The 12,962-nt window shown below is 45.1% G+C and overlaps 1 protein-coding gene across 2 annotated transcripts in view; it reads right to left on the reverse strand.

Moving 5' to 3' along the window:
* The window catches only part of PRKAG2 (protein kinase AMP-activated non-catalytic subunit gamma 2), a 220,269-nt gene that overhangs the window by 156,381 nt on the left and 50,926 nt on the right, over window positions 1-12,962 (reverse strand). Inside the window, exon 1 of one of the 2 annotated variants that reach the window (XM_058820878.1) lies at window positions 11,998-12,154. The exons of the other annotated variant lie outside the window; for it this stretch is intronic. Coding sequence (XP_058676861.1) covers window positions 11,998-12,078 — 81 coding nt within the window. The 5' untranslated portion in view covers window positions 12,079-12,154. Of the gene's footprint in view, window positions 1-11,997; window positions 12,155-12,962 lie in introns of those variants that run through there. 2 annotated transcript variants of the gene reach the window in all.

The following is a 12,962-nucleotide window of genomic DNA, read 5'->3' on the forward strand; positions in this document are numbered from 1 at the left end:
TGCTAACCTGGAATGAAGAGTATGAAAAGCCTGGTTTGGAAGTTTCATTGGTTTTCCTGTCATGCTTGTGCTCCTTAGGCAATCCTTCCATCGCTCTGCTCCATCTGACAGGCAGACATCACTCCTGCCATACTGTTGGAAAAAATGACCTCTTGACCACTTTAGATCTACTTTACAGCCACAAAGCTGCCTCAGATTTATTTTGTTTTCAATCCACTTTTATTTACAGAGGCTGTCATGGCAGCTCCTGTTACATTCACTGAGGAACACAGCCCCAGGGGCAGCAGAGCTTTTCCTGGAGAACAGCAGAGCCATGACACAGCAGAGCCATGGCTCAGTGCTCCTGTCAGCAGTCAGGCTCCCTCCTGGGGAGGGAAATCCCCCAAAACCCAACAGGGGAGTTTACAGTGCAAGCCAGGACTATTCTGTCTGCATTTGCACTTATTTTCTTTACCACTTCTTTCCCTATTTCCTCTGGGCTAACAACAGATATCTGGAAGGCTACAGATTCCTCATGTGAATTTCTCCTCCAAAGGTGAGACTAACTCTAGCATGATTCTGGTCTGGGTTACCCCTACATCTAGAGGATGATCCTTCTTAATTCCAGTCCCTTTTCCTCTGACATCTCTTATATCAGAATATTTGGGATTATGTGAAAAGAAGTAAGAATAAAATTAATGTTCTTTGTTATCTTAGGTAAACAAAGAAACTTTTTTTCAGAATTGGTTTGGAGAATAGGAAAGAAAACTACATTTGAGTTTTGGCTGGCATACATAGGAGCAAGATCGGGTTAGCCAAACCATTTTTCACCTTTTCCACCAGTTTCACTGTTTCTTTCCTTACTGGGGAGAATTCCTGCCAGGAAGACTTGCCCAGACACACTGGTCTGGAGGCTGCTGCAGTTGGAGACCTTGGTGTAAGAAATGGGCTTCCAGCAATTCTGCTGCAGAGGCCGCATACTTAAATAACACACCACTAAAGCCTTGAATCCAGTAAACAACACAGAATAAACAGGATTCTCGTTTTATTATTGTTTAGCTTCAAGGCTACTTTGGCAGCCAGGCTGATAAATCTTCTCTGCAAGGGCTGAAGCCAAAGAGCCAGCAAGGGCTGGGGCTGACACGCCAGAGACCAATTCCCAATGTATTTTGGGTGGAAGTTGGACCTTTTTATGGCCCCACTTGACAGTGGCCCAGAATTTCAGGGCTGGGTATCAAAAATATATTGCACAAACAGCTCCCTGCTGGCATCTTTTGCAACAGTCTATTGAAACATGAGGAATGACTGTGAGCAACGCAGGGCTGTGAAATCTGTGCCACAGAGGTGGGTCCCCATGAACATGGTCAACTCCTTGGCCACATTTCAGGGGTGGCACAGGTCAGAAGAGCTTCATGGCAGCCCCATTCCAAGCTCTGCTGAAAGGCTGGGTTCCTCAGCTGTTAACAAATTCAGAGTCGTGGTGTGGGTAGCATCACGCAGTCCTGACTAGGGATGGTGTCACCTCTGAGGCATTATTTTTCTGCCTCACTGAGTTCTATATATGTGCTAGGATTGCACCAAATTTAAGGATGTGAAATGCCTGCCAGACATTACAGTTTCTTTTAACAACATAACTCAAGCAGAAGGTGACACTTTACTAAGGCAGTTTTCAATATGGGGAGACAGCTCCTTTAATAAAATAAACAAAGAAAACAACATACAGTGGAATTAAGCTGTGTGTTGACAAGAACTCTGATCTCACAAAAGATTGATAAAAGCTGCACTCCTCAGCATCACACCTTACAAAATCTCCTCCTCTGCTGATATTACTGAGCTTTGAGCACTTCAAGTATCCTAGCAAGGACAAAGAAGGTCAGGATTTTTATTAACATCAGCTGTGAACAGTTTCTTTCACTGCATTCTGCACACCAGCAGATTTTTTTAGATCAACCTTGAATTTGTACCTATTACAAGCCTGTGTAAAACTCTCTGAACAGCAAATATGCTGCATATGCTAATAGCCTGTGAGCAGAATCCACAGTCTGATCTCTGTGGAATAGAGGGCATAGCTTGGTAGCTCTGCTTGAATAGAAAATTCTCTTTTTCTGAGAACAATCCTATCTAGAAGCCTTTGGGGATTTATAACAAATCAGCCCATTATTGCACAAAGAAAGATTCAAAACTGACATACCCAGGCATTTCTGTCCTTTTGTTATTGTTGTTTTGATGTACCAGCTATAGTAAAGTATAATAAGACTTGCTACATTCCTTTATTCCTTTAGGAGTAGGTTGCTCATTGCTTTGCTTTTCTCACTCCCCCATGCCATCTAGACTGTAGCATGTGTTTTGGAGAGAAATATATAAGTTGTACTGTGAGACTGAGGATGCTGGTGACTAAGTCTCAGTATGACTCAATGGGAGTGGGCAGGAACAGATGTACAAAGCTGGTTGGATTTGTGCAAGACAGCTTTGTACTGCACGGGGCCATTACAATTTATCTGTTTGCTACTACTTTTAAGGCTATTTGTATTTAAAAAAAAAAAAAAAACAAACAAAAAAAAAACAACAAAACCAACAAAACCCCATATATGTAGGTCTGGAGAATTTGAGAGGATAGAAATAAGATATAGAGACTTGATTGGTGAGGCTGTACCTTGAATCCTGTGCTCAGTTCTGAGCCCCTCACTACAAGACAGATATTGAGGGGCTGGGGAGTGTCCAGAAAAGGGCAAGGGGATGGTGAAGGGTCTGGAATACAAGTCCTATAAGGAGCAGCTGAGGGAAGTGGGGAAGTTTAGCCTGGAGAAAAAGAGGCTCAGAGGAGACCTTATCACCTTCCACAACTCCTGAAAGGAGGTTGTAGCCAGGAGGGGATTGGTCTCTGCTCCCAAAACAAGCAAGAGAACAAGAAGAAATTATGAAGATGGCAGGTTTGCAGTGAACTTTTTGATCTTTTCCCACCTTAATGATTCTATGATTGTGTCCACAGTATGAAGATTCCAGAGGCAGCACAGCCCAGGGGTTATTGTGTGACTGTGCAGGACCAGCTGTGTGCACTTCAAGGTGGACACAGTACCAGACTTGAAATAACAGAAGGTAAGTCTCCCTAAATGACATGCCTGGAACAAATGGAAAATATTCAGTTCCAAAGAGGCACTATCTAAGAGGTTAGGGAGTAATGGCTGACTGAAATCTAACCCAGATCTCAGTGTGTGAAAATCCCCATCCATCAGGTGATTATTCAATGTTCTGTGTAAAAACCCCCTCACATATGAAAGCTTGGCAGAAAAAAACAGCCTGTGTGCAATTCAAAGGCATTTCTTTCAGCTGCAACAAGAAGTGGACAGGGTCTGCTCAAGGAGCTACTGAAGCCACTGCTCTCACCACAGGTGCTCCAGCTTGGATTGCCACCACTTGGGCAGAAAAAGCTGCTAAAACTATGAATTTTACACGGAAGGGATTAAAGAGCCATGAAACCATTAAGTCCTTGATATTTCCCTGAAAATAGCTAAATAGCTGTCTTCCAACTCTTCTTCCTGAGTGATCCTGATCCTGAGATACTGGCAGCATCCAGAACACCCTTCTTAATTTCTGAAATTCTTAACTGATCCTGACAGGAATTAATCTCCAGCAGTCCACAGCAAATGCCCTTTTTTTTGTTTTTTTTTGTTTCTGGGGCTGTAGACAAGATCCATCAAAAAAACTTACAAGAGAGCATGGATTGTTTTTTGTGTTGTTCTCAATCTCAGACTTAAATCACTAGAACACATTCCTACGCTGTTTACAGAAAAAAAATGAAGGTTTTTTCAAGCCTTGTGCTCTGCTGCCAGGAAACCCCACTGTATCTCATCAGTGATTCAGTCTTTGCAGATGAGCTGGGCACACACAGCCTGGGGTGGGATGGAATCCCTCCTGCCTGCAGCCCCATCATGTTTACAAGGTGCAGAGAGCTCAGGGCTGTGTGGAAATGCTGTGGTGGAGGGTGCTGCTCCCCACCTCATCAGGTGACAAAGCCTGGCTAGGATCCCCAAGCACACAGCAGCAGCCTGGTGTCACTGTCATATTTGCTGAAAAATCTCTTTGCTCCTGGGAAGCTGAGTAGCCTCAGAGAAAAATGAAAACAATAATTATCTGATTTGTTTCTCCTGTGTTTTGCTGCTTTAGAATGTGTTTGGACATTGTTTACCAACAGGTGGTTATTTCATGTGAATTGTTTTGACTGAATGACCAATCACAGTCAGGCTGTGTCAGACTCTGGAAGGAGTCACAGGTTTTCTTATTACCTTTTAGCCTTCTGTCTGTATCCTTTCTCTATTCTTTAGTACAGTTTAGTATAGCATTCTTTAATATAATATAGATCATAAAATAATAAATTAGCCTTCTGAGGACATGGAGTCAGATCCATCATTCCTCCCTTCAATGGGGGACCCAGAAAATGCCACAGCCTGGTTTGTCAGATCCTTCACACCACAAACCACACAGCAGTGACTGGCAGAGTGTTTATTACAACAGCAGATGGACAACCTAGCAAACGTGCAAATAATGAAATGTCACTTAAAAAAAACAGGAGAGACAGAGAGAGAAAGTGAGAGAACAGCAGAGAAAGCATGCCAGGGAGGAAACCAAAATTCCCAATAGTCTCTGTGACACCACCATGATGCACACACAAACCCATTATTAAGTGCTATTCCTGGATGCTCGGTCAAAGACAAGCTTTCTCTGGCAAGACATTTCATTTAAGAAGCACCCAAATTTTAGGAACACAAGGTAAAACAGAAGATAACACACCTCAGTCCTGGAAAATGTGGTTAGGTGAGTGATGAGGGAATTAAGAAACCAAGAGACACGATTCTAAGGAAGGACTGCAGGAGACTGGAAATGTTACCCTTCAGATGGCTCATGCTCAGTGCCAATAAAAGTGCTGTCCAATACTTATGAGTTTGTCTTACATAAATGAGACACTGGATCCCAATGCATTTGCAGAGAAAAGCCAGCATTTGCTGCAAAACACAACTTCAGCCACAGTGAAATAGCAGAACAGCAGGAAACAAAAGATGATTTTGCCATAATGTAATGAAAACACTTGAGCTGCTGCAGCACAGGAGCAAACAATCTGAAGGGGATTCAACACAAGGATCACACTGAGGATTACTACATCTCTACACTTCAGCTACTTTGAGTCACTGTGTTTTGCTTTCTTTTTATGTTTTCCCCCACTTTTTATTGGCCAAATCTCTTCAAAAACCATGTCCTCATGGAAGAGTAAAACAAAACAGAATCAGAACTGAAAACCCCCAGCTGATGGCCTTATCTGAGAAGGACTTGCAGGGTTCTCCCTTGCATGTATATGACTAAAAAAGGTGACATTGACACCAGGGAAAAGATCTCTGCCATAAATACTTGAACTGCAACTATTTTTTTCCAGTTCACTGCATTTAGGAAGACAGCTGCCTGTTGCCTCCTCTTTCCATTCTTGTCAGGCATTAACCGTGAATAATCTTGACAATTAGAAGAAAGGGACCTGCTCTGATCTCTTAGTCCCTTAACTAAAGAAAAAAAAATAAAGGGAAAAAATGCAGAAGCAAAGAGGAAATTAGGGAAGGAAAGGAAGAACAAGATGGTTCTGTGCTTTATGTGCTGAAGAGCAGAATGGGAGGTCAAGGGGAACAGCACATGGTGTCCATGATGAGGAAAGATTCCCCTCTTGGTGCTTTCCTGACATATTTTCCTACATCACTCTGCAGCTGCAGAGAGCAATTTCACCTCTATGAAGTTTAGAGTCACTTTGCTACAGCTTATCTTATACCTTTAGCACCACATGTAAAAAGAGACCAATAAATTGAATATGCTTTATTTCATAAGCTAAACTAGATTTTTCTTTTCCCAAAAGAATGGATGTCTTCATTCATCACACTCTGAACTCTTTGTTTAAAGGTGAATTTTGCTGAAGCTGCAACATAAATGCCCTTAGGGACAGAAGAAAGCTCAGATTGTCAGAGACAACCTAGAAGACTTTATCACACTCCTGGTATAGTATCCTGCCCAAACCCAGCTTTTATGCCCTTTGTGTCCCACCCCTGAGCTATGAGACTGAGATTTTGTGCCACTCCTAGACTTTCAGTTAGCAGTGACATCCACTGCTAATAAATTACAATCCGTCATTCACGCTGTGGGAATCCAAAGGGTTTTACAAACTACAGATCCAGTCCAGAACAGCTTCATGAGAGCACTTCAGTGATGAGACTTTCACTGCCTGCTCTGGCTTTCTGGATGAGCTCTGGGAAGGCATTCTGATATCTGTCACTGCTCATGTCCCCCACACTTTCTGTCCAGCCTAGAGGGAAGGGGAAAGCCAGAATCTCCACCAGGCAATGTGCTCCCATTTCCCTGGCATGGCAGAGGCTGGACAACGTGCTTAAACTTTGGAGTTTCTATGTCATTGAATTTCACATATTCAGTGAATTAATTATAATGTAGCCTTTTCTTTGAGGCATAATTAATTCCTTTTCATTTGTAATCCAACTAAGAATAACAGTTTCCCTTTTATATGAACTAAATGAACCTGCTTTGGCAAATAAACAGTCAAGAAGATAAATGGTCTCTTCTTTTCCAGGGTTTTGTTATCCTTGCAACATATGGAGATTGCACATTTCTAATTTCCTACTTCCTGCAAAAAATTTTGTTGCAAACAGATTTAACTCTGAATAGACCCTAAATGTTGTGCCCTTTTTAAATGTATAATTAAGCCAATGCACAAAGCAAACAGTGCCTTTGACAGAAGCTTACTTTCAAAAGCAGCCTGACAAGCATGACCATCTCGTGTGGTAGGTCTGAAATGAAAAGCACTATTATTAGGAGAAAAGTTCTGTTCTGTACTATTCCCACTGCCCAGAATTAAAAAAAAAAAAAAAAAAAAAAAAAACCACAGCAAAAAAACCCCATATCCCCATATATATATACATACACACACACACACACACACACACACACACACACACACACATATATATATATATACATATATATATATATATATATATATATATATAAATGAATGCTGCATCTCACCTCTCCTGCATCTCATCTCTCCACTGCATCTCACTCTTTACTGGCTATAAAGTGGGAATAAAGTAGGGTATTTTTTTTTACTTTCCCCCTCTAGAAAGCTGTCCAAACAAGGGGCTTTCTCTCACTTCGGTGTGCACGGCACTCGGAGCGTGGCTTACTCCAGCTCCTTCCCCAGCTCCAGCGGTACCAGCGTAGCCATGACAACGCCGGGATGGGAGGCTCCATCCCCGCAGGAGGCTGGGCCGGGGCTCGGGCAGCGCAGCGAGCTCCCAGCTCCGTGTTTGTGCTGTGGGACCCAGCCAGGATCATTTCAGCCCCGTTTCAATCCTCTCCCAGCTCCATGTTGGGCTGCAGGATCATTCCAGCCCCATTTCAATGCCCTCTCAGCTCCATGTCTGGGCGGCAGGACCCAGCCAGGACCATTTCAGCCCAATTTCAATCCTCTCCCAGCTCTGTGTTTGGGCTGCAGGACCATTTCAGGCCGGTTTCAATCCTCTCTCAGCTCCGTGTTTGGGCTGTAGGACCATTTCAGCACCATTTCAATCCCCTCCCAGCTCCGTGTTTGGGCTGCAGGACCATTTCAACCTGGTTTCAATCCCCTCCCAGCTCCGTGTCTGGGCTGCAGGACCATTTCAGCCCTGTTTCAGTCCTCTCCCAGCTCCGTGTTTGAGCTGCAGGACCCAGCTGGGACCATTTCAGCCCAGTTTCAATCCCCTCTCCGCTCCGTGCCAGGGCTGCAGGACCCAGCCAGCACCATTTCAGCCCAGTTTCAATCCCAGTTTTGCTTGCTGGTGAGACACACTCCAGGCATCCCTGCACTGGGAGCACTTCCAAGTGTCACCAAGATGAGATTTCTGTCTCTTTCTCGGCTGTTTTATGGCCTGGAAAGGCTCGGGGATGGCCTTGGGCAGCCCGTGCTCCAAAGGACGAAAAGAGGCTTCAGGTGTTTTCTCGGTCTTCAGTGTTTATTAGTTTTTTATCTACAAGATTTTCTCTCGGCCCGACACAGGTCCGCACAGCAAGCCAGCCATGAGCACACTGAGAGCCCCCGGGGCGGTCACTTATCTTTATACCCAAAACTACGTATACAATATTTACTTATTTCCCCCAATACCTTTTACCCTTATTGACCAGTGCACTTCTAGTAATAACCAATCCCAAAGTGCCACCATCACCACAGAAGATGGAGGCCAAGAAGAAGAAGAAGAAGGACAGGACACGCCCCAATTCCTCCATCTTACTTCTCCAGACCCCCTGTACAGAAATCCTAAACCCTGTGTTTCACACTATAATTAACCTATCCCTTCACCATTTATCCCAGTGAATCCTCCCATCCTCATACAGGTGTCGTCTCCTGTGTTGGATCAAAGTCCAGCCACCAGACACTTCTGGCAACATTCCAGGACCTCCGAGCCCCCCAAGGGTGGTCTTGGTGACTGCACATCAGTCCTGAGGTGCTGAGATCCCACAGATTTCCTTTGCACAGCCTTCTGTATAGAAAGCAGGGTTAACTCTCTGAGTGCCCAGTGGAGTGAGATGAAGGAACCTCCCTGTCCAAGTGAAAAATCCCAGAATTTAAATTTTAAGAATATACAGCTTCTGAGGAAAAGCATGTTTGTTAAGAGAACTGCCAATGTCCAAGGGATAATAAATCTCACATTTCCAGGCTCACACACACCAAGCCCTGGTCACTTGTTAAAGTCTTTCTCAAGGGACGTGCTTCAAAGAGCATCACAGTTCTGCTTGGGAGAAGGTGTTAGAAGACACCAGTGACTATCTCTGGAAGAAATATGGATAAAATAACTGCCCATCTGGAAAATCTTGTGAACAATGAAGCAAACAGAAGAACACAACAAAGAGATTACTCACTCACACTAGAAATAGCCACCACTGAAAATAAATGTTTGCAGTGGGTCCAGTTTGGAAATAATCCTCACATAGAAAGGGAAGGGAAGAAATGACACATACCCAGGGGTTTTTTCCTAATTATTGTACATGCAGTACTAAAATTCTGAGGAAGATATTTCCCCATGTAAACTTCAGGCTTCTTTCAAGGACTATGACTTCATCATTTTTTTTAATAGTCCCTAGTTTAGATCCAGTGCAGGGAAGAAAACCTTACAAACAAGCCATATCAAATTCTGACTCCTTTAGAAGGTGTCTTCTGATTTTCCCCATCTTATTATTCTTTATGAGTCCATTTAAGCACCACAATTACAATGGACCAACCTGAACACGCTGTGGAGAAGGGACAAGCAAACACACACTCAGGGAAGCCCAACTGAAAAGTTAAGCTCATTATCCACATACACCAAAAGCAATTTCTGCCCTCTGCAATGGCTTTGAAACCCAGCAGGCACTGGTGAGCTGAAACAGGCAAATCTGCATTTGATTTGCCTGACAGTTTGTGCATCAAAATGTGTTGAGAAGAATTTGATCCTGCTTGGAGAGTGTGGGAAACATTTCCAGCTTAGCAGGACACCCTGGACACGGTGACAGATGGGCAGAGTATGAGCCTGGCATGGGAGAGGCCATTTCAGAACTGGCTGTTGCTCCAAGCCATGTGGCAGACAGTCCAAACCCATTTGTCACAAAAAAATAAAGCTGACACTGGAATTACCAAAAACCAAGGGAGAGCCCCTGCCTGCAGCTCAGCCTGGCAGGGACACCCACCCTGCCAAGGAGCATCACTGGAAACCTCCCATGAAATTAATGAGCACCCAAGAAGAAAACAAAACAAAGCAAAAAAAAGGCAAAACTATTTTTTTTTCTCAAGATAAATTAAACCCACAAGCAGGAAATTTTGATTCAGAATAACAATTTTGTTTTATCGTTACTACCAAAAATTAGATTCACACCAGTAATACGGCCATAAAAAATATTGGGTACTTTTTTCCATCAGGAACATAATGTTCCATTAGGAACATAAATTTCTATCTATAAGTACTGAACAGCTGCACAATTATTAGTATATATATTTACATCCAAGTTTTATTAACACTTACTTTGAGGTCTATTAGAAATGGAAATTGGACTTAGAATCACAATCAGGAGTCATGAAAGACCACTAGAAGTCATCAAATACCTATGAGGAAAGTGTCTGTTACATCAGCACAGAAAGGTAAATCTTGATAACTTAATCAAAATATCCATCAGTTCTAAAAGCAAAGGCACTGGCACCTACACTGAGAAGCAGAAACAAACTGCCCTGGTGACTATTTCCTCCCAGATGTAGGTGTGACAGAGTTCAACTCACAGGGCATCACTATTTTTACACACTTACAAAACATGGTCTCATGTGGAGCAATGGATATGGGAAACATATATATTCGTGCATACAGACATGGTAACAAGCCCTTACAGTTTTTTAACTGCCATTTATTTTAAATTTAAGATGATTAAATATTTACTGTCTTCAAATCAGCTTGTCTGCCCCTACTTGGGTGGCCAAAGAGGCTGAAATGACAGAAGGATTTTCTCCTCCTGATGGAAACCCGATGGCTCTTGGCTGCCTGAAGCAAACTGGTTACAGGTGATTTCCATCAACTCTGTGTTTTGTCTTTAAAGATTTGCAACAATATTGCATTTAATTCTCCTAGTTTCTTCTTGATGAATGTCAGACATCCTTGTGCATTCAGATTGATGGGGTGGGTTTGGAGGGGTGGCCAAGTTTTTTTGTTTATTTCAAACTGGGGCATTAAAAAAAAAAAAACATTTCTATTCCACTCCCAGTAATAAAAATGTACTAAATTGAAGTACAACCAAGTCTTCTTTTGCTGGGTTTCCCACTGGCTCCCTTTGAATTGAGGGCTGCCCCCTTGTCAGCAGGATCCCTTTCATCCTGCTGCCCATCATTCCCTCTCCATCAGATAATCCTGCCCCCCAGGCTCCCAGCTGCAGCAGCCCCAGCCTGTTCACACCTCCCAGGGCTGCTCAAAGTCAGCACAGCCTCTGCTCTCCAGCCTCTCCTGCACTCACCACAGAGGGGACACGGCTGAGGGGGAAATGCCTTCCCCAAAGGCTGACACTCTCATTTCTCCCGTGGCCCATAACACTGAACAACAAACAAAACACACAAGCTGCTGGCAAAATACCCTGCATCTTATACTGGATTAAATTTCATTTGCTGTTCACCATCACCCCACTGACAGAAGATCCTGAAACCCTTCAGGCTCTGATCCCAGGATGGAGCTGCCTCATCCGTTTTGGCTGTTCATTATCTCACAGATCCATTAATTGCAGTGCAAATTGCTTGTGTTCAGCATTAATTCTTGTAAAAAGGGAAAAATGCAAGGGGGAACGCATAAATCCAGTAATACAGCTCTTTATCCTAACAAACCTCATCAAATATCAAATTAAAATCATTAAGCAAAACAGCACTTCCTGCAAACCTGTGATTTGGGGTTGCAGTGACTAGCCATGGCAAATTAGTTGCTCAGCAGTTCAGGAGGCTCTGAGATGAGCAGTAGGAGAAACCAAGCATTGCAGGATGCAGAGACCAGATGGTTTTAGGCTGAAAATAAATGAATACCCTCCAAATGATAATGTCTCTTTCCAAAACATTAACGAAAAGTTATGCAAGGGGAAAAAAAAGCAACCAACAAACCAACCCCAAACCCAAGCTACATTCTTTAACTAGATAAAAGAACATTTTGTTCAGCATTGGAGTATCTATTGTAATTAAATGCTCTAAAAACAAGACAACAGCCCCGTGCCGGTCATGTATACGAGAGACAAAACACGACAAAAAACCCCAAAATACCCAAGAATGATGCATTTCTTACAGAGCCTGAAGAATTCCTGCCTCTCGGCAGACTCCTGCAGTGCACTCGGGCATCCACCTAAATGAATGCAAAACCCATTTTCCCCTGCTAAGATAAATCAATTTAATAATAAAAATAATCAAATCCAGAGAAACCCAGGGACAGCCGAACCCCGGCTCTGACTTACAGCTCTGAAAAATCCTGCAGTCTGGCTGGAAACGTCCATCGAAGAACTGCATTGAAAGCTTTTCCCTAAAGGCAAGCGCATTTAAACATCTCGGGCTCTGCTACTGGAGTCGATGCTGCAACAGATGGGGCTCGGGGCTGGGTGTGTTGGTGCCTCCCATCGCGGCAGGCGCGGGGATGGCAGCGCCGGCGGAGCCACCGCAGCGCGGGGAGGGCGGGCGGGCTCTGCCCCTGCGGGCTCGGCGCCAGCGCCGGCCAGGTTCGCTTCCCTGTCTGCGGAACCGGCCCTGGGCTCGGGCATCACGGCCAGGTTCGCTTCCCTGTCTGCGGAACCGGCCCTGGGCTCGGGCATCACGGCCAGGTTCGCTTCCCTGTCTGCGGAACCGGCCCTGGGCTCGGGCATCACGGCCAGGTTCGCTTCCCTGTCTGCGGAACCGGCCCTGGGCTCGGGCATCACGGCCAGGTTCGCTTCCCTGTCTGCGGAACCGGCCCTGGGCTCGGGCATCACGGCCAGGTTCGCTTCCCTGTCTGCGGAACCGGCCCTGGGCTCGGGCATCACGGCCAGGTTCGCTTCCCTGTCTGCGGAACCGGCCCTGGGCTCGGGCATCACGGCCAGGTTCGCTTCCCTGTCTGCGGAACCGGCCCTGGGCTCGGGCATCACGGCCAGGTTCGCTTCCCTGTCTGCGGAACCGGCCCTGGGCTCGGGCATCACGGCCAGCCCTGCCTGCGGAACCGGCCCTGGGCTCGGACATCACGGCCAGGTTCGGCTCCCCGCCTGCAGAACCGGCCCTGGGCTCGGACATCACGGCCAGCCCTGCCTGCGGAACCGGCCCTGGGCTCGGACATCACGGCCAGGTTCGCTTCCCGCCTGCAGAACCGGACAGGGGCTCGGGCATCACGGCCAGGTTCGGCTCCCCGCCTGCAGAACCCAGGCCCTGGGCTCGGATAGAACCCCAGGCATCACGG

The sequence above is a fragment of the Ammospiza caudacuta genome, chromosome 1 (assembly GCF_027887145.1).
Source record: "Ammospiza caudacuta isolate bAmmCau1 chromosome 1, bAmmCau1.pri, whole genome shotgun sequence".
In the NCBI taxonomy this organism is placed as follows: Eukaryota; Metazoa; Chordata; class Aves; order Passeriformes; family Passerellidae; genus Ammospiza; species Ammospiza caudacuta.